General features: G+C 44.0%; 1 protein-coding gene across 6 annotated transcripts in view; it reads right to left on the bottom strand.

Moving 5' to 3' along the window:
- LOC111968227 (neurexin-1a) overlaps positions 1–22,280 on the bottom strand; it is a 64,014-nt gene that overhangs the window by 14,789 nt on the left and 26,945 nt on the right. For 2 of the 6 annotated variants that reach the window (XM_070444894.1, XM_023993150.3), the window contains 17 exons: positions 22,180–22,251; positions 21,795–22,019; positions 21,485–21,632; positions 18,513–18,643; positions 18,129–18,313; positions 17,316–17,383; positions 15,575–15,778; positions 14,259–14,285; positions 12,140–12,262; positions 11,701–11,850; positions 5,051–5,282; positions 4,566–4,756; positions 4,185–4,376; positions 3,059–3,178; positions 2,777–2,958; positions 2,417–2,588; positions 1,355–1,444 (listed from right to left, as the gene is read on the bottom strand). In XM_070444894.1, the coding sequence (XP_070300995.1) occupies positions 1,355–1,444; positions 2,417–2,588; positions 2,777–2,958; positions 3,059–3,178; positions 4,185–4,376; positions 4,566–4,756; positions 5,051–5,282; positions 11,701–11,850; positions 12,140–12,262; positions 14,259–14,285; positions 15,575–15,778; positions 17,316–17,383; positions 18,129–18,313; positions 18,513–18,643; positions 21,485–21,632; positions 21,795–22,019; positions 22,180–22,251 (2,512 nt within the window). The remainder of the gene's footprint in view (positions 1–1,354; positions 1,445–2,416; positions 2,589–2,776; positions 2,959–3,058; positions 3,179–4,184; positions 4,377–4,565; positions 4,757–5,050; positions 5,283–11,700; positions 11,851–12,139; positions 12,263–14,258; positions 14,286–15,574; positions 15,779–17,315; positions 17,384–18,128; positions 18,314–18,512; positions 18,644–21,484; positions 21,633–21,794; positions 22,020–22,179; positions 22,252–22,280) is intronic. The other 4 variants (XM_070444890.1, XM_023993152.3, XM_070444891.1 and 1 more) reach the window with 3 other exon arrangements.

The raw sequence follows: 22,280 nt of genomic DNA, 5'->3' as shown, positions 1-22,280 counted from the left end.
GTGTAATCTTATAATTTGGTCAGCTGCGTGGGTCCATACATGTTACAAATCGCCACCCTCGCAAAATGAAACCCTCAGGCAACGGCCCACCCGCTAATTCCCCCACATGCATGACGCAGTCAAATTGTAAGCACCGCTTTCACCCAATCCTGGTACGGCCAAATAACCAGTGACGAAAACCCAAACACCAGAACTACCGCTGCTCGTTATCCTACACATTCCATGCCGTCGCAGTAGATTCCGGTTAAACGGCAGAATGATTCCATGAAAGATGAAGAGCAGTCCATAGACTGCTTACGAGGTAAGGAAACAAATATCTGAATACATTATTGTGCTGAACTATTCAATTACGTTTAAAGAGTTACTACCTTTAAAAGCCCAGTTAAGGTGCAGCCAAACAAAGCCATCTGTTAACATAGTCTGTGGTTAAAAGACTGAAGCACTGGAAGCATTTACAGGTCCAATGCAGACATTTTGTATCTCAATACAGCCTAAAATCATTTCTGGGTAACAATGTACCTTACTGTTATCAGTTTTCCCCTCCCCACTCAGACCACTCCCAGACAGTCGTAGCTAAATTCTTGTTTGAGAAATTGCTCTTTMCTGAAAAGCTATTTTTGTTTATTTTTGACCATTTTAATTGAAAACAATCATAGTAAGGTACTTAATTGTTAACCAGAAATGATTTTATATTGAGATAAAAATGACTGCATTGGACCTTTAAGGAGCATCAGGTACTGTTGGAATGTCTACCAATGGCATGTCCCTCTTTTTGTGAGAAATTACACTGGTCACTCAAAACATTTATAAACTATTTAGAAAGTACAAATATTCTACACTTTTCATCAGGCCACGCAACAAGACTAATCTAATGATTAACTAATGGTTTATAAGGACCTATATTAAACATCTTATGAATGGAGTAATGATTAATAAATGATGAATAAACTATTTACTAATCCATTATAAATGCTTTATTACGAGGAGTTACTCGAAAGTGAAGCCTTTAAATGTTTACAATTGGAGAAACAGCATTGTGACAGAATCTTAATAAAGCCCTTTTTATCTGTACTAGTTTCACATTTATTCAGATTAATCTTCCCATTGTCCCTTTAACCTGGTATTATCAACCTTTCTCTCTAGCTACAGTTTACAGTGAAGTAGTGTATTACAGAACAGGACAGTTACACTACAGTTTACACAGTCTGACAATATTACACTCTAACAGCTTCTATAATGTTTAAACTTAGTTATGAATTTATAATTTTAGATGTTAGTTGATGGTCACAGTTTCAACTTGCTTCAGGTTGACTTTTAAGCTAAAAGTTTTAAGTAATTTTAATGATGTTTTTACCTTTGTCGAATAGCCAATCATCAACTACTCGACCGAGTCGATAGGGGATTCTCTGTCTAGCGATGGCCAGGCGCTCGTTATCAATGTTGCCTTTAATTTAAAGATGAAAACACAGTAATTACGCACATCAACACCTGGCACAGGAGCTGGACAACAAAATGAACAGCCATGAAGAGAAAGTCAAAGTCCTGACCAAGGTCCTGTTAGTCGGTCCGAACATTGGTGCTGTGTCTTAATTTCAAGAGTTACGATCAGGGGCAGCAACCAGCGAGCGGACATTGACTTTCTGTTCATGGGCTTTGATTTAAAGAGACATTTAAACAGTTAATTATCATCTGACAGACAGGAGTTTAGAGAGTTTGATAAAACAACAGAATAATAACGATAATCATTGTTAAAGCTTACAGATCAACCCTCATACACCTCTCTGTCTAGGGTTTAGCCGTTTAGCTAACATCTAACTAAATAACTCTCGAAAATATATGATTACTACTTTTATATAAAAACAACAACAAATGTTTAAAAACCCAATGCAAAAAAAAAAGAAATACAATCATTTTTTCTCTTTTTTTTTTCTTCTCACGTCTAGTTTACTCAGAAAATAAAATGTTTATTGTGTTGCTGTTTGGCCAAATACCCCAATGGCTATTATTTAATTTTTTAAAATAAAACACAACTACTACCTGTATTAAATGTTTACATGATTCATTTACGTATCACACTATTTAACATAGCAACATAAATTACCAGTCATGTCAGTACAGACTCCCTGGAGTCAAGGCAACAGGGGAAGTTACTACCTATTTCTTTTTTTTAATGTTTTAACAGGAAAATTACATCATAACATAGACATTTGATCTTCAGCAAGTCAGTACAAAAGTCCTAATAGTAACGTAGCTATGATGTAGTAATAACATCAGCAACATTACAACATCCTTATATTAAAACTGAAAGAAATAGTTACCAAGTAGTATAGTCACTTCCTTTTATTCAGGAAGTAAAGCGAAGCCCTGTAGTGTGATTGGCTGTGACAAGCGGGTGTAGGCTGTGGTCGGTCCTTACCTGAGGGGTAACGCTCTATGATTGGCAGGTCGTCCAGCTGCAGGGTTGCGTTGCCTCCGCTGCGGGTAAACCGAACTATGTGGTATTTCCCATCATTAACGGATTTAGCAGTCTCTTCAATGTTGATGTCATCTGTTCCCACGTTAAACACTACCCTAATATTTCCTTTATCCTAAGGAGTGAAAAATAGGCACAGAGAGAGAGAGATCGAGGGATAGAAAGGGATAGAGAAAGAGGATAGGATAGGAAGGGAGAAAGGGATTTATAGTTGGTAGTGTAGCAGAGTGCTGATTTGAGGAAGACAGAGCGCAGTTCCACAGGGATTTTGTAGAGGCCGGTGTTAAACAATGTAATCCTTACTATCTGTAGCTGTAGGTAGTCCCCAAGTCCCGAGGCGCTGTCGACCCGTAGCAGGGTAGCGTGTTTCTGCTGTGTGCTGAAGCCCAGCGCGAGCCGGTCAGCCCGTGTACTGGGGCGCTCGTTAGGAGGCCAGGTGTACACAATCACACCCCCATCACGACCAAAGATATACGTGGTCCCCGCTGTGGACAACAGATTTACATGACTTGTTGTCAAATGAGCAGAAACAGGATGTAGTAAACAGGAAATAGGTCATAGGAATAGAAAAAAAAAGTGACTCACCGTCATTGCAGAGCGGTCCTCCGAATGATGTCATACTGCAATCACAGCTAAATCCCTCCCACTGCTGCAAACACACGCCCTGATTGGCGCAAGAGTCTTCCTGACAGGTAGTACTGGGACCTGGAAAGACAAATCCTTTAACTTCTAAACGATGAAGGCTAATGTCAACCAGAGGCTGCTGAAAGTAAGAAAATAATCAGAATAAGCCCTTAAAATTGCTCTGGTTAAATCGACAAGAAAAAATATATTAATTCCCAAAATTTTGTGAATCATTCCATTAAGAGTTGATCCTCATTGAAAATGAATAGCACTTTTGGATTGTTGAATTGGAAATCCAATTCACTGGACATCCTGTAGCTGTCCATGAGGTTGACCAGCCCTAGGTTAGATACAGGGAGGGAGAGGTCAAACAGAAGAGGGTGGGGTTAGAAGCAGGGGGTGGGGTTAGAATCATGCTTCCAAGTGAAGGAGGTGCAGGGTGTGTGGTCTAAATGAAACAGTAATGGTGTCACTGAGGGGATGATGTCACTATGGTGACCTGGACAGGTTACGCCAGAACACACCACACACATGCACCCACAAGTGTAACCGAGGTGGCTTGCGCAATGAGTACCCTTGCCTGAGACCTGAGCACATACGTTAGCTGAGCTAATGCCTAAACTTTAGCTTAGTAGGCTAACACAGACGTGTGGTGCGCAGGAGACCCCAGGTTCGAACCCAGTCGCTCACAAGCGCACACAGACACATACACGCACACACAGAGCGATCTACCTTGCAAGTCAGCTTTCATCAATGCAACTTTCGTCAGCCGAAAACAAAAACAAAACAACGACAAGCAAAATATGTTAGATGGTTAGTAAAAACAAAGCATAGAAATGCCTGTAAAAAACAACAACGGAGAGAGCAAAAGAGAGAGAGAAAGAGGGAAGAGAAAGCCAGATGCCAAAACAAGGGGGATAACCTCCAACGTAATAAAAACAGCTGTTAGCTGGAGCAATAGTGAAGGAATGAGTTAAAAAAAAAAGCTGTGATATGCAATGGTAAGGAGAAAGTCCTGGTATGTGTGTGTCTCTCTATACTTTTTGTTGTGTAGGTACTCATGGTTTGTGTGTGTGTGTGTGTGTACCTGTGTGTGTGTGTGTACCTTCACAGCCCCTCTCCACTTGTCCGGTGGTAGCTAGAGCATCAGCCAGCAGGTCGGGTAGTCGGCCGTTAAGGTCAACGGTTGCTAAGCAACCCTGGAAGCCTTCCCGGGAGTGGACGAGCTTGGGAAGGTCCCTATACATCTCCTTAGCCACCCCCCCTACGTACAGGTCACCTATAGGAACACAGCATAACTTGAGTGACAGCTCCGTGCAACAATATCTGTCTCTCTCTTAGCTGACAGTACTGGCCTCTGCTGTTAGGGAACAAGGGCTGAGGCAGAGAGATTCCATAGTAGTAGAAGGGTAGTATGGTATGTACAGTGTGTGTGTGTGCGGTGTGTGTGTGTGTGTGTGTGTGTTACCTTTGAGATCCAGGTTCTTGGCCCCCATAGTGGTCTGTGTAGTGACCTTGGTATCTATCTTAACAGTGTGCAGGTTGTTGGTGTCTCTGGATATGAGCACATTGTGCCAGTGGTTGTCATTCAGAGGAGAGTTGGAGTTCCCTTTGATCAGGTGTGCCCCGTTCCCCAGGTCGGACACATAGTGGAGGTAGCTGGGGAGGGTGATTAGGATTAGAATATTAGAATATGAACTGTATATCCATGAGTAGTCGACAGTTGTCCCACTCTGACATGTCCCTACACCAAACGATTTCAATCTCCTCTGTTGTACAGTATCAGAAATGTAAATAGTAGCTATAGGTAGTTAGCTAGTTAGCTATACACTGTTGTACAGTATCAGTGATGTAAATAGTAGCTATAGGTAGTTAGCTATCCTCTGTTGTACGGTATCAGTAGTAGACAGACTACAGTATCAATAGGTAGTTAAGTAAGTAATTATGCCGTACCCTTTGACCAGCTCCACKACTATGAAGTCGTTTCCGTCTCCTCGGTTGTAGAGTACGAGTCCGTCAGGTGAGGTGGTTTTGAACTGGAGGAACAGGTGCATGGAGTAGTAGGCTTGGAGCGTGGGCAGGGTCACGTAGCTCGACCGTGACCTGAACGTCACCGGGTCCGCCACGATGCTCTTATAACCAATCACAGCGTTCAGTTCGCAATAGTCGATGTCACCATTCTTACCTAGGATCAAGATGACCAAGAATGAGATGTGTGCGTGTACTCTGGTCTTACAGTGGTCTATATAAGGCGTGTCATTCAGCATGAGTTGTGTGGAGTTGTGTACAGTGCATTCAGAAAGTATTCACACCCCTTGACTTTTTCCACATTTTGTTGTTACAGCCTGAATTTAAAATGGATCAAATTTAGATTTTTGTCGTCACTGGCCAACACACAATACCCCATAATGTTAAAGTACAATTATGTTTTTGAAATGTTTACAAATGAATAGAAAATCAAAACCTGAAGTATTCAACTACTTTGATATGGTAATCCTAAATATGTAAGTAGTAAATAAATAAGTAAAAGTAAAAATGTGCTTACCAAGTCACWTAATAAGTTGCATGGACTCACRCAATGAGCAATAACAGTGTTTAACATGACTTTTGAATGACTATCTCATCTCTGTACCCTACACATACAGATAATTGTAAGGTCCCTCAGTCGAGCAGTGAATTTCAAACAGATTCAACCCCAGGGAGGTTTTCCAATGCCTTGCAAAGAAGGGAACCTATGGTTAGATAGGGGMSGGGYAAAGCAGACATTAAATATCCCTTTGGGCATGGTGAAGTTATTAATTACACTTTGGATGGTGTATCAATACACCCAGTCACTACAAAGATACAGACGTCCTTCCTACCTCATTTGCCAGKTAGGAAAGAAACCAATCAGGGATTTCACCATGAGGTAATGGTGAGTTTAATACAGATACAGAGTTTAATGGCTGTGATAGGAGAAAACTGAGGATGGATCAATACTAACTTAACTGACAGAGTGTAAAGAATGAAGCCTGTACAGAATACAAATATTCCAAAACATGCATCCTGTTTGCAACAAGGSACTAAAGTAATGTTGCAAAAAATGTGGCAAAGAAATTTACTTTTTGTCCTGAATACAAAGTCTTATGTTTGGGGCAAATCCAATACAACACAGTACTGAGTACCACTCTCCATATTTTCAAGCATAGTGGGGACTGCATCATGTTATGGGTATGGTTGTAATCGTTAAGGACTGGGGAGTTTTTCWGGATAAAAAGGGAATGGAGCTAAGCCCAGGCAATATCCTAGAGGAAAACCTGGTTCAGTCAAATACTGGGAGATTAAATCACCTTTCAGCAGGACAGTAACCTAAAACACAAGGCCAAATCCACACTGGAGTCGCTTACCAAAAAGACAGTGAATGTTCCTGAGTGGCCGAGTTACAGTTTTGACTTAAATGGCCTTGAAAATCTATGGCAAGACCTACAAATGGTTGTCTAGCAAWGATCAACAACAATTTGACAGAGCTTGAAGAATTTAGAAAATAATAATGTGCAAATGTTGCACAATCCAGACTTGCCCAGAAAGACTCAAGAGCTGTAATCGCCAAAGGTCATTCTGTATTGACTCGAGGGGTTGAATACTTATCTAATAAAGATATCTTAGTTTTTATTTTATTTCTTATTTTTTTTACTAATGTTACATTTTTATACACTTTGACATTACAGATTTTTGTGAGTAACTCGCTTGACTAAATCCATTGTAATCCCACTTCCTAACACAACAAAATGTGGAAAAAGTCAAGGGGTGTGAATACTTTCTGAAGGCATTGTATGTGTAAGGTTTGTGTGTGGGTATAAGTTGTGTGTGTAGGTGTGTGCTCTGTCCTTCCAGAGGTCTACGTAGGGGATGCCGTTGAGGGTGAGGTCTGTGTAGGTATGTCTACACATTGATTCAAGTATAGTGCATTCGGAAAGTAATCAGACCCCTTGACTTTTTCCACATTTTGTTACGTTAAAGGTTTATTCTAAAATTGATTACATCGTTTCCCCCCCTTATAAATCTACCCTCAATACCCCATAATGACAAAGTAAAAACAGGTTTTTAGACATTTTTGCAAAACTTTAGTGAGTACTTTGTTGTAGCACCTTTGGCAGCGATTACAGCCTCGAGTCTTCTTGGGTATGACGCTACAAGCTTGGCACACCTGTATTTGGAGAGTGTCTCCCATTATTTTCTGCAGATCCACTCAAGCTCTGTCAGGTTGGATGGGGAGCATCGCTGCACAGCTATTTTTAGGTCTCTCCAGAGATGTTAGATAAGGTTCAAGTCCGGGCTCTGGCTGGGCCACTCAAGGATATTCAGAGATGTGTCCTGAAGCCACTCCTGCATTGTCTTGGCTGTGTGCTTAGGGTTATTGTCCTGTTGGAAGGTAAACCGTCACCCCAGTCTGAGGTCCTGAGTTCTCTGGAGCAAGTTTTCATCAAGGATCTCTCTGTACGTTGCTCCATTTATCATTTATTTTTATTTATTTATTTATTTTTATTTATTTATTTATTTATCCTTACTAGTCTCTCAGTCCCTGCCGCTGAAAATCATCCCCACCGCATGAGGCTGCCACCACCATCCTTCACCGTAGGGATCGTGGAGGGTTTCCTCCAGACGTGACACTTGGCATTCAGGTCAAAGAGTTCAATCTTGGTTTCATCAGTCCAGAGAATCTTGTTTCTCATGGTCTGAAAGTCCTTTAGGTGCCTTTTGGCAAACTCCAAGCGGGCTATCATGTGCCTTTTACTGAGGAGTGGCCTCCGTCTGGACACTCTACCATAAAGGCCTGATTGGTGAAGTGCTGCAGAGATGGTTGTCCTTCTGGAAGGTTCTCCCATCTCCACAGAGGAACTCTGGAGCGCTGTCAGAGTGACCATCAGGTTCTTGGTCACCTCCCTAAACAAGCCCTATCTCGCCCGATTGCTCAGTTTGGCCGGGTGGCCAGCTCTAGGAAGAGTCTTGGTGGTTCCAAACTTCTTCCATTTAAGAATGATGGAGGCCACTGTGTTCTTGGGGACCTTCAATGCTGCAGACATGTTTTGGTAGCCTTCCCCAGATCTATGCCTCGACACAATCCTGTCCCGGAGCTCTACGGACAATTCCTTTGACCTCATGGCTTGGTTTTTGCTCTGACATGCACTGTCAACTCTGGGACCTTATATAGACAGGTGTGTGCCTTTCCAAATCATGTCGAATCAATTGAATTTACCACAGGCGGACTCCAGTGAAGTTGTAGAAACATTTCAAGGATGGTCAATGGAAACAGGATGCACCTGAGCTTCATTTCGAGTATACTAGCAAAGGGTCTGAATACTTATGTAAATAAGGTATTTCTGTTTTTTTATATTAATACATCTGTTAAAATTTATAAAAAACAGTTTTTCTTTGTCATTGTGGGMTATTGTGTGTAGATTGATGAGGAAAACAATGAGTTTAATCCATTTTAGAATAAGGCTGTAACATAACAAAATGTGGAAAAAGTCAAGGGGTCTGAATACTTTCCGATGGCACTGTATGTGTGTGTAAGGTGTGTGTAGGCGTGTGTTCTCTATCCTTACAGAGGTCTATAGGGAATGCTTACCAGCTTGAGGTGCATGTAAGGTGTGTCTGTACTCTGGTTTTACAGCGGCCTATGTATGGCGTGTCATTCAGCGTAAGTGCAGTTGTGTATGTTGAAGGTGTGTGGGTATAAGTAGTGTTGGTAGTTGAATACTCTGTTCTTACAGAGGTCTGGGGCATGCCGTTGAGGGTGAGGTGTGTGTAAAGCAGGGGTGTCAAACTAATTTTGCCCCGGGGGCCGCATTCAGGCTTCAACAAGGTCCGGAGGGCCGCACAAAAAATTGGCTATATTTCCTCGCTGTGAACATTTTCAGAAAATAGTCCTCTATCCATCGTTAAGGGAATTTCCGATGCTCCCTGACTGCCTAGCTTTCATTTTGGTGATTATTAGCAAGCTGGACGCAGTCAATAAACAGTATAAATATATAATAGGTCCATTATCCTTCCTACACAGTTTCGATTTGGTTTTAGTCATTGTAAAGTATTTGAGTTGTTTTCCCCCACTGAGTGTGTAAAACATTAAGAACACCTTCCTAATATTCAGTTGCAACCCTCCCCCCTTTTGCCTTCAGAACAGCCTCAATTTGTCGGGGCATGAACTCTACAAGGTGTTGAAAGCGTTCTACAGGGATGCTGGCCCATGTTGACTCAAGTTGGCTGGATGTCCTTTGGGGTTGGACCATTCTTGATACACATGGGATATCAATCAATCAATCAAATGTATTTATAAAGCCCTTTTTACATCAGCAGATGCCACAAAGTGCTTATATAGAAACCCAGCCTAAAACCCCAAAGAGCAATGCAGATGTAGAAGTACAGTGGCTAGGAAAAACTCCCTAGAAAGGCAGGAACCTAGGATGAAACATAGAGATGAACCAGGCTCTGAGGGGTGGCCAGTCCTCTTCTGGCTGTGCTGGTGGAGATTATACAGTGCCTTGCAAAAGTATTCATCCCCCTTGGCATTTCTCCTATTTTGTTGCATTACAACCTGTGATTTATTTGGATTTCATGTAATGGACATACACAAAATAGTCCAAATTGGTGAAGTGAAATMAAAAAAATAACTTGTTACATTTTTCTTTAAAATATTTAAAACTGAAAAGCGGTGTGTACATATGTATTCAACCCCTTTGCTATGAAGTCCCTAAATAAGATCTGGTGCAACCAATTACCTTCTGAAGTCACATAATTAATTAAACAAAGTCCACCTGTGTGCAATCTAAGTGTCACATGATCTGTCACATGATCTCAGTATATATATATATATATATATATACACCTGCTCTGAAAGGCCCCAGAGACTGCAACACCACTAAGCAAGAGGCATCACCAAGCAAGTGGCACCATGAACACCAAGGAGCTCCCCAAACAGGTCAGGGACAAAGTTGTGGAGAAGTACAGATCAGGGTTGGGTTATAAAAAAATATACGGAACTTTGAACATCCCACGGAGCACCATTAAATCCATTATTAAAAAATGGAAAGAATATGGCACCCGAACAAACCTGCCAAGAGAGGGCCGCCCACCAAAASTCATGGACCAGGCAAGGAGGGCATTAATCKGAGAGGCAACAAAGAGACCAAAGAGACCAAAGATAACCCTGAAGGAGCTCCACAGCGGAGATTGGCGTATCTGTCCATAGGGCCCCTTTAAGCTGTACACTCCACAGAGCTGGGCTTTACGGAAGAGCGGCCAGAAAAAAAAGCCATTGCTTAAAGAAAAAAATAAGCAAACATGTTTGGTGTTCGCCAAAAGGCATGTGGGAGACCCCCCAAACATATGGAAGAAGGTACAAAAATTGCGCTTTTTGGCCATCAAGGAAAATGCTGTCTGGCGCAAACCCAACCCCTCTCATCACCCGAGGACACCATCCTCACAGCATGATGCTGCCACCACCATGTTTCACTGTGAGGATGTTTTTCATCAGCAGGGACTGGGAAACTGGTCAGATTTGAAGGAATGATGGATGGCGCTAAATACAGGGAAATTCTAGAGGAAAAACTGTTTCTGTCTTCCAGAGATTTGAGACTGGGACGGAGGTTCACCTACCAGCAGGACAATGACCCTAAGCATACTGCTAAAGCAACACTCGAGTGGTTTAAGGGGAAACATTTAAATGGCTTGGAATGGCCTAGTCAAAGCCCAGACCTCAATCCAATTGGGAATCTGTGGTATGACTTAAAGATTGCTGTACACCAGRGGAACCCATCCAACTTGAAGGAGCTGGAACAGATTTACCTTGAAGAATGGGCACAAATCCCAGTGGCTAGATGTGCCAAGCTTATAGAGACATACCCCAAGAGACTTTCAGCTGTAATTGCTGCAAAAGGTGGCTCTACAATGTATTGACTTTGTGAGGGGGGGGGGAATAGTTATTGCGACGCTCAAGTGTCTGTTTTTTATTTTTATTTCTTATTTTTGTTTTCACATAAAAAATATTTTGCATCTTCAAAGTGGTAGGGATGTTGTGTAAATCAAATGATACAACCCCCCCAAAAATACATTTTAATTACAGGTTGTAAGGCAACAAAATAGGAAAAATGCCAAGGGGGTGAATACTTAATACCACATGGCCATTAAGGGAAACTGTTGAGTGTGAAAAACTCTACAGCGTTGCAGTTCTTGACCCAAACTGGTGCTCCTGGCACCTACTACCATACCCTGTTCAAATGTACTTACATTTTTTGTCTTGCCCATTCACCCCCTGAACGGCACACAGACACAATCCATGTCTTAATTGTCTTTAGGTTAAAAATCCTTCTTTAACCTGTCTCCTACCCTTCATCTACATGGATTGAAGTGGATTTAACAAGTGACATCAATACGCAATCATAGCTTTCATCTTTCACCTGGAATCACCTGGTCAGTTTACGTCATGGAAAGACCAGGTGTCCTTAATGTTTTGTATTTGTACACATATATATTTATTATTATTTCTTACTCAAACCACCGGCCTGCGGGCTGTATGTTTGACACCCCTGGTGTAAGGCGTGTGTAGGTGTGTACTCTGTCCTTACAGAGGTCTACATAGGGCATGCCGTTGAGGGTGAGGCCCTGCAGGTGCCCTATGAAGTTGGAGGGTACAGCGGGCATGAAGCGCTTCTCCGTCACAATGCCTGTCTCCACGTTGTGGAACTCCAGCTGGGTGTGGTCGCCTGCCATCTGACCTGGAGGGGTTAGAGGTCAGGGGTCAGGGTAGAGGTTAGCAGACCGGGGTCAAATACATTCAAACACTTGAGGTGCGCTTGATTTAGCTTGACCAGAGTCTCGGGTGAGTGGAGTTTGCACTTTTGGGAATATTCCATTGGTTACATTGGACCAGGTAAGCTAAATACAAGGCACTTCAAGTGTTTGTATGTATTTGAGCCAGGTCTGCAGGTTATGGGTTTGAGGACAGTGGTTAAGGTTAGGGCTGAAAAGTCAGGGTTGACAGTGTTGGGGGGATGCTATGGTTACCTTCTACAGGTTGCAGGTCGTCGACGGTGAGTTTGAGGCTTTTCCCACGACGCACCACTCTGACCGTGTGCCACTCATTATCATTCAGCCCCACCCCCGCAAAGATGGTCTCTGGACCCTTACCTACACACATTCCAGTTAGTTAATACACACACATACCTGTACACAGACAAACACCTTAGACATACTTTCACACACCCACACACACACAGGCACACAGGTAGGTAGGCACACACACCCATGTCTCCTGCCATTGAGTTTTACCGTTTCAGCCACATGGTGGCACTAGATATTCAGCCCTGTAGCTAGAAGGGCTTGATGGAGAGCTGGCATACAGCAGGAGGAAAATTCTCCATCCATCGCTCTCTTTTTCCCTCCCCTCTTCTCTCCCTCTTTGTCTCACTGTCCATCTCTCTCTCTGTTTCTCTCTCTCTCTGTCAGTCCTTTCATCCCCCCTCTCATTCTCTGTCTCTGTACATCTCTCCTCATTTTCTGTCTCCCCCTGTCAGTCTTTCTTCTCTCTCTCTCTCTCTCTCAAATAGTGAAAACTCGCCAGGCTAGACCAGCGTGTCAGTGTGTGTGTGTGTGTGTGTGTGTGTGTGGGGGTGGGTGGGGGGGTGGGGGGGGGGGGGGGGGGGGGGGGGGGGGGGGGGGGGGGGGGGGGGGGGGGGGGGGGGGGGGGTTGGGGGGGTTGACATATAGGAGTGATGATAAGGCGAGAGGTAAACAGCCTGACAGATTCTGCTGTGGGAAATGTCAGCACCATGACACACACAGACACAAACACACACACATACACATAGCATATTGCTGCATGTGTGAGGTCTCTCTCTGTGTGTACATGCATGTGTGAGTGTGTGTGTGAGGTGTGTTAAGTGTGATTAGTTTTCAGGAGAGGACAGAGGGCTCCCCTGAGGAGTCTCAGCTGTGCTCTGGGCATGAGCATCTCATCCTGTTACCATGGATCACTGCCTGAGTGTGTGTGTGTGTGTGTGTGTGTGTGTGTGTGTGTGTGTGTGTGTGTGTGTGTGTGTGTGTGTGTGTGTGCGTGCGTGTGTGTATGAGATGGGGTGAATGGGCTTATGTGAGTATGAGGCAGTGATCCATGTCAACTCGAGAACAGCCAGGACACACACTCACTCACACACACTCACAGGACCATGAAATATGGTCATGGAAGAGAGGCTAATTGCGGAACCAATGTCTATGGAACTTATACAAATCAAATGTATGTAATATAATTGATTGTCCTTTTGCACGCCCATAGACTCAATGGTGACATTATCATTGAGTTATTGAATGGTATGAACTCTTGTTATGTTTTATAATCAACTCAGAATATTAAGTTCTTTCTATGGCAGTATTTTAGACTCAAAATGGCTGATAACTCAGGATCATTAGAAAATCATAATCCATTTGAAGGTTTATATGCTTATAAAAAGCATTATGTTACATACTGCAGATGGAGATAAGAAAGTCAGCTAGTATTGTTCCTATGGCAACACCTTCTCCCTTTGAGAGTACCAGGATACCGTCATAGAGTCGTCTTCCGTGGTGAAAGGACACACACACACACACACACGCACACACAGAGCTCAAGTCACGAAAACAACATCCAGACAAACCAAGCCCTCAGACAGAGGGAGAGAGGAAGGGATGGATGGAGGGATGTAAAGGGATGGAGGGATAGAGTCTTTTGTTTCCAGCGTGAAGGAGACATAATTACCCAGAAGCCCTAAGAAGCTTCCAGTCAATCCCCGTGATGGAACTCCACACCTTCACACTCCTCTGTACATCTCTCTCTCACTCTCTCTTTTCCCTTGGCTCTTCTATGTCTTCCCTCTGTACCTCTTTTTCCTGTTCCCCCCTTGCCTCCTTCACTAACACCCCCCACCCCCCTCTTTCCTCTCTCGCTCTTCTCTCTTGCCTTTTCTCTAAAATGGCTGCCTTAGTAACTCTGGATTCTAGAAGAAGCATACAGTCCCACATCCATGAACACACACACACACACACACGCATTCAAACACACGCGCTCACTAACACACACACGCTCACAAACACACACACGCTCACAAACACACCCGTACTGAGAGGTAGTGTGAGATGGGGTGTGACTTACTGGCGGTACAGTTAATCCTGATACAGTCTGGAGGGAGAGCAGAGCAGAGGGTTAACACTGCACAAACATACAACTCCACGCGCTGGGGACCAACACACCAACACACGCTACACACCTCACTGAGAACACACACTCTCCCCACCTCCTGGGGGCAAGCTGGGAGGGGGTTACGGGCCAATCAGAGCAGAGGATATGGCGTTCTGCAATCTGCTCTGAGCAAATGGCATAACAGCACAGTGAATCCAGCAGATAAGATTAGTTGATCTCTGAATTGGCTTGCTCTGTAATTGGCTGAGGGAGAGTGAGAGGTTTCAGTATAAGTGTGTCATTGGCTACTCTGGTCAGAGTGATGGCCTCAGTGACCATGACATCCATAACATCAGGACACTGAGGTCGGCGTGGCCCCATATTTCCATCACCTAGCAACAGAGTACCAAATCCCGCCCCTGGTGGAGCAGAGGCTAATGGGAGGTCAGAGGTCATGGTTCCCCTAATACCTCAGTGTGTCGGGTGTGGTCAACCACAGCAGAGACGCAGATGCTACAGCCAGAGACCAACACACACCCCTGCATGTGTGTGTGTGTGATCTTCGGGGTGCAGTGGTCATCTGGGAGTAAGCAGGGAATGCAGCCTCGGACCTTGAGGACCAACCCTCTGTTCGACAATACACAGACAGACAGACAGTACAGCACAATAGTGTGGATGTGAGTGTTTGTGTAATATCAGATTTTGGTGTAAATGTATATGTGCACCCTGTTCTCAGGTTATGTGTGTGTACTTAGGTTGACAGTGTCTGTGTGCATCTAGGCTAACAATATGTGTGTATGTGCTTTGATTAAAAGTGTGTGTATGTGTATACTGAGGTTAACAGTATGTGTGTGTGTACCTAGGTTGACAGTATATGTGTGTGTGTACCTAGGTTGACAGTATATGTGTGTGTACCTAGGTTGACAGTGAATGTGTGTGTGTACCTAGGTTGACAGTGTATGTGTGTGTGTACCTAGGTTGACAGTATATGTGTGTTTGTACCTAGGTTGACAGTGTATGTGTGTTTGTACCTANTGTACCTAGGTTGACAGTGTATGTGTGTTTGTACCTAGGTTGACAGTGTATGTGTGTTTGTACCTAGGTTGTAGGTGTGTTTGTACCTAGGTTGACAGTGTAGGTGTGTTTGTACCTAGGTTGACAGTGTAGGTGTGTGTGTACCTAGGTTGACAGTGTATGTGTGTGTGTACCTAGGTTGACAGTGTATGTGTTTGTACCTAGGTTGACAGTGTATGTGTGTGTACCTAGGTTGACAGTGTATGTGTGTGTACCTAGGTTGACAGTGAGACGGACACGGCCCCCATCCAGCTCCAGTCGGAGCGTGTCGGCTGAGTTCCGGGATGTTGTTGCCATGAGAACACCGTAGGCCCGCTGGGAGCGAAACCGTAGCGACACGTCCTCCGCCTCGGTGTGCATCGCTACGGGCAACTGGACCTTCATAAACTTACTACCATCATAGGACAGGATGGTCGCATCTAGAGGAGGGAGGGAGGGAGGGAGGGAGGGAGGGAAGAAAAGAGGGAAGAAAGGAGGGAACCAGAAGAAGACATGAATATCTGCCAGTGACAAGAAAAGACAAGTCCAGACTAGTCCAGACCAGTCCAGATGAGACCAAATCAAACCAGTGTCTGCAGTTTGATTTAAATGCCAGAAAAGAAATCAAATTGAAAGCTGCTTATTTTCCGTGAGACGGCTGAGAGAGATGGTTCTATCCTTTTTCTCTGTTTCTACCTCTCTCTGATCCTTCGTTCATCTCTCTCTCACTCCTCCTATCTCTGTTTCCGTGGAAGACCGTTGGAGGCGAAAACAAGAGAACAGGAAGAGAGAGGCCTCATGAATACTAATGAGCTCAGTGTGTGTTTGTGTGTGTGTGAATGTGAATAAGGGAGTGAATTTCAGAGGGAACAGAGGAGTGTTCAGTAAAGCGAGGAAGGATAGAGCAAAGGAGTGATAGGGAGAAGGCGAGAGAGGAAGAGAGTGGAAGAGCGGGAGAAAAGCTTTTGGCTAAAATGCAAATGAATCCTCATTAACTGGAGGTTAGCCTGTTACATCACGAAAACATAACTAACTAACACATACACTAAGTGCACATACACACACACCTGAGTCATTTCTAAACAGCTGACTAATTGAAACGCTAAAATGGCACTTCAGCAGAGCACCTGACTGAGGAGGGGCGTAGAAAGAGGGAGATGGAGAAGGAGGGATGATAATGAAGGCAGTATGTCTGAACGAGTCCTTGTGACGACTGCTCTGGAATAAAACTGAAGAAACAAACAGATCTGTGAGAATATTGGGAACAGAGAGAGAGAGAGAGAGATGAGAGAGAGTGAGGGAAATGGAGAGAGTGAGAGGGATAGAGAAAGAAAGAGGTAGAACCGCAGGTAGGAGTAAACATGGCAAATCACTCTCTCCATCTGGTTTGCTCCATCTGTCCATCCTTTAATCCACAGAACCACCAGTTACTGAGTCTCTCTCTCTCTCTCTCTCTTCTCTCCTCTCTCTCTCTCTCTCTCTCTCTCTCTCTCTCTCTCTCTCTCTCTCTCTCTCTCCTAACTCCTCTCTCTCTCTCTCTCTCTCTCTCTCTCTCTCTCTCTCTCTCTCTCTCTCTCTATCTCTCACCCCTGATTTCCTTTTAATCTCCCTATATGGACAGATCTGAGGGTGCTGTGTGTTTGTTAGACATTGGCAAGAAAATGAATTACCATGGTAACAGAATCAGCTGCTTCACCATGACAACATGCTCGCTCTCCTCCCTCTCTGACTCATCTTTCTTTTCTCCATCTGTCTCTCACTTCATCTTTCCAATAAGTCTCTAAGGGATTCACTTCATCCATCACTCACTCACTCTACCTTCTTCCATCTCTCTCGGTCTGTCTCTTTTTATATGTTATATTGGTTCAGTATGGCTGTTCAGGGGAAGTAACTATACAGTAGACAATGCTTTAATAAACCAGAGACTAAACCACACCACCTCCTTCCCCCTCTCTCCATCTCTCCCCATCCGCTCACCTCTCTCACAGGCCCGTCCCAGGTATCCGGTCCCAGAGCAGTCACACACATATCTGTTCCAGCCCTCCCTGCAGAGATCAGAGGTTAGGGTTAAAGGTCAAGGGTCAAGTCAAGGGTCATGCCAGAGTAGATCAGTCTACAGACACTGGAATTCCTCAATTCACCCTTCACTAAAGCTTGTCCTAGGCACCGTACTCGAGCTTGGTTAGCGACAGTTGTTATCCAATGGAGCGCTGCGATTGGTTGGCCAAAGTTCTGGGGCGGGGGTTTAGCGAAGGGTCCTGTTGGTCGAGTTGGTCGAGCATGGCACTTTCACCGCCAGGGTTGTTTTGATTTCCAGGGCCATCCATACGTAAAATATATGCACACATGACTGTAAGTCGATATGGATAAAACTGTCTGCTAAATTAAATATATAAATTCAAGGTGCTTTATTGATAACGGGGCAGCAGGTAGCCTAGCGGTTGGGCCAGTAAGCGAAAGGTCGCTGGTTCGAATACTTGAGCCGACAAGGTGTAAAATCTGTCGAGCAGGGCACTTAACCCTAATTACCCTCATTTGCTCCAGGGTCGCATACTACCATGTAAAACAACACATTTCACTGCACCTATCCGGTGTATGTGACAATAAAACATTTTTGTTATAATTTTTTTTAATACATTCGGTAAATATGTCTAGATAATGTCTTCTTTCTGCCTAAACCTCAGTTAAACGTGCAGGCAGTCCTTTAGAAACAGTCAGGCAGACGGCAAAATAGTACAGTAGACAGTAGACTTGACTTGAGTAAGTGGCGATGAAGTAGTACAGTAGTACCTGCAGGTGGCGCTGTGTTGGCAGGGGTTGGACAGACACTGTTTAGGAGGCTCTCTGGAGCAAGAGGGTTTAACCCCTACAGCCCTCTGAACCTCAGCCAGACGACGGATGTCCTTACTCTGACCGTCCACAAACAGGTCTCTCACGCAGCCGACATAGCCGTAGTTCAATAACGCTGTCCACACCTACATAGAGGAGGAGAGACAGACAGATTACACACACACACACACACACACACACACACACACACACACACACACACACACACACACACACACACACACACACACACACACACACACACACACACCACACACACACACACACACATCACACACACACGATACACTCTAGTGTGCGAACACACACCATACACACACACACCTCAGTAGGGAAGATGAGTCCTTGGCGATCCTCTGGTAATCCTCCTAGGTACAGAGTATCATCCAGGTCTAGAATCTCACTGTCCCCTGGAGCCGTGTACGCTGTACGCTGTGAGTTCACTGAGATAGTACCTACACACACACACACACACACGCAGGTTAGGGTGAAGGGAGGTCAATGATTAGGGTGCACTGACTGTAAGTTGAGAGTCTGGTAAATGGCTCAAATGTAAATGTTAAGAGACCTTTCCCCTCTGCCCCTCGCCACACCGTCATTGTAAATAAAGAATTGTTCTTAATTTACTTGCCTTGTGTAATGGCAAATACCAAAAAGGTTATGATGCCACTTACTACCCAGCTAGCACATAACGTTCTGAGAACCATATGTTTCTTAGAGCTTGGTGAGAGCGTGGTTGTCCAATGATTATTTTGCATACAACCTTCCCACAACTTTCTGGGAACAGATGTAGACTAACAGTGAAATGCTTACTTATGGGTCCTTTTTCAACAATGCAGAGTTAAAGATAAAATAGAAATAGTGACACAAGGAATAAATACACAGTGAATAACGAATAACAATAATGAGTATTGCACTACATCCCAGTCGATAAATGAGGTAGCGATGTACATATAGGTAGGGTTAAAGTGACGAGGCACTTTAATGTTTCCTAAAAGTTCAAACATGGATACATTTAATTTAAAATATTGGACTGGTTTGACATTGGCAACGTTCTCAAATAGTTCCGAGAACGTTAAGAAACAATGTTCTTTTGTGGGAATTTCAGTACGTCAGCATGTTTCCTACAGGTTTCCTCGTGGTTCTATTAAATGTCACGTTCTCAAATTGTTCTGAGAAGGTTAAGAAAACATTCCATAAAAACCACAAGAAATTTATTTCAGAGAATTGTCCACAACTGATCTTAATGAGTGCTTGTTTCCTTTGAAATGGGGTCTGTTTGAATAGAATAAAATGCGTAAAAAAACATGGCATGCTAGCTCCATCCTGGTGGCGCAATGAACTAATTCCATCTATAAAGAACAGAAGATTATTGGTTTGAATCTCACTGATGCCGTATCAAAATAAAAAATAAATGTGTTTACATGATTAATGCCTAAGGAAAGGAATTTCCATGTGTCCTATCTGTGCTTGGAGTTAGCAGTTTTATTAAAAATCTTATTGAAACATTCAGTGAAAGTTTTAAGGAAGTTATTCAAAAACCTCCAACTAGCCTATCATTTCCATTCTCAGGGAGTTAATAAAACCTCCCAGGAAAACTTTCAAGGAACCAGAGTAAAACGTTCTCAGAACCTCCCTGCAACCTAAAAATGAATGTTCCCAGAACAGGCTAAACGTTCACTTCTGTTCTCAGAACGTTTAAAAAACGGATTTACCGGTCAGGAAACGTATGCATTCGTTCCCAGAACAAATCAGACACAAAAAACGTATGTTCCCACAACACCCATGAAATGTGCTTGCTGGGTAGTGACCTGGGGATAATTCCAACACACAATCGAATAAAAGAGAGAAATCCAAGAATAAGTTTAGTCCATTTATTTCCCTTCTCTTTTTCTGTCATTGTCATAAACAAAAAGAGTAAGATACGGTTAAAAATGGTCTATGTTCCCAGGCAGACTAATTCCCACCCACACAATCACTTGGCAGCAAGATATAATCAATGAGGACAAATCAGGTGCTAAACAGGTACACTACATGAACATCTCATTCCAAAATCATGGGTATTAAAATGGAGTTGGGCCCCCATTTGCTGCTATAACAGCCTCTACTCTTCTGGGAAGGCTTTCCACTAGATGTTGGAACATTGCTGTGGGGACCTGCTTCCATTCAGCCACAAGAGCATTAGTGAGGTCGGGCACTGATGTCGGGCGATTAGACCTGGCTCACAGTCGGCGTTCCAATTAATCCCAAATGTGTTCGGTGGGGTTGAGGTCAGGGCTCTGTGCAGGCCAGTCAAGTTCTTCTACACACCGATCTCGACAAACCATTGCTGTATGGACCTCGATTTGTGCACGGAGGCATTGTCATGCTGAAACAGGAAAGGGCCTTCCCTAAACTGTTGCCACAAAGTTGGAAGCACAGAATCATCTAGAATGTCATTGTATGCTGTAGCGTTAAGATTTCCCTTCACTGGAACTAAGCGTTCTAGCCCGAAACATGAAAAACATCCCCAGACCATTATTCCTCTTCCACCAAACTTGACAGTTGGCACTATGCATTGTGGCAGGTAGCGTTCTCCTGGCATCCACCAAACCCAGATTCGTCTGTCGGACTGCCAGATGGTGAAGTGTGATTCATCACTCCAGAGAACGCTTTTCCACTGCTCCAGAGTCCAATGGCGGCGAGCTTTACACCACTCCAGCCGACGTTTGGTATTGTGCATGGTGATCTTAGGCTTGTGTGCGGCTGCTAGGCAATGGAAACCTATTTCATGAAGCTCCCGAAGAACAGTTATTGTGCTGATGTTGCTTCCAGAGGCAGTTTGGAACTCGGTAGTGAGTGTTGCAACTGAGGACAGAATTTTCTTAAGCGCTGCGCGCTTCAGCACTCGCCGGTCCCGTTCTGTTAGCTTGTGCGGCCTACCACTTCGCAGTTGAGCCGCTGTTGCTCCTAGATGTTTCCACTTCCCATAACAGCACTTGACCGGGGCAGCTCTAGCAGGGCAGAAATTTGACAAACTGTCTTGTTGGAAAGGTTGCATCTTGTGATCCACGTTGAAAGTCACAGTTTGCCCATGTTTGTCTATGGAAATTGCATGGCTGTGTGCTCGATTTGTATACACCTGTCAGCAACGGGTGTGGCTGAAATAGCCCGAAACAACACATTTTGAAAAGGGTGTCCACATACTTTTCTATATATAATGTAAGTATAGGTAGATATAGGGATGAAATAAACATAACACAAAACATGATAAACGGCACCTAGACCTGGTTACATAAAATAAATAAATCAGATACCTGAGCGCCCGTCCCTCTGGAAGTCGACATGGTACCACTCCCCATCATTGACCTTCCTGTCGATGGCCTTGGTCTTGGTGGTTCCTGAGCCCATGTCCAGCAGCAAGTACAGGTGACCATCCAGCATCTCGATGGCAAAGAAATCCACCTGCAACAGTAACGGCAACAATAGAAAAAAACAGTACAATATAAACATCAACACCAACAACAGTATAAAGATCAATATGATATGAATGCGTGTGTGTGTCATTACCTTTACGGTGCGTTAGGTGCGAGGGTCGGTGGGTGGTTACTGTGTGTGTGTCCTTACCTTTAGCGTGGGGGGTGTGCGGGGGTCTTTGCGCTGCTGCTGCCGTGGTTTCCCGTGGCTGAAGAGCATCAGTCCGTTGGGTTCTGTCGTTCTGAAGTCAAAGGAGATTGACCCCGCCTTCTTGGCGCTCCACTTGCTTAATGCCACAAACGACTCCGGGGTGTCAAAGGTCACAGGATCGAGGGTCGCCACACTCTCACACTTAAACGCCACCATACCGCTCACCTGATGGATGGGGAAGTGCATTTAAAATGCAACAAATTTTACATCAAATAGACGCAACAAAATAAAGTGAAACAGCGAGGAATAGAGCTGTGCGGCAATAGACTACTGAAGGTTTAGGATGTGATTTGAGACCAGTGAATAAGGAACTATGGTGTCTTACCTTCATCTTAGCATCTCCCTGCTTAGCCAGCCGAGACAGCTCCAACCGTACATCATTGTTCTTATACACCACCTAGAGGTCAGGGTTGAGGGGTCAGGGCA

Source organism: Salvelinus sp. IW2-2015, linkage group LG8 (assembly GCF_002910315.2).
Source record: "Salvelinus sp. IW2-2015 linkage group LG8, ASM291031v2, whole genome shotgun sequence".
In the NCBI taxonomy this organism is placed as follows: domain Eukaryota; kingdom Metazoa; phylum Chordata; class Actinopteri; order Salmoniformes; family Salmonidae; genus Salvelinus; species Salvelinus sp. IW2-2015.
This window is presented reverse-complemented; position numbering and strand designations above follow the sequence as displayed.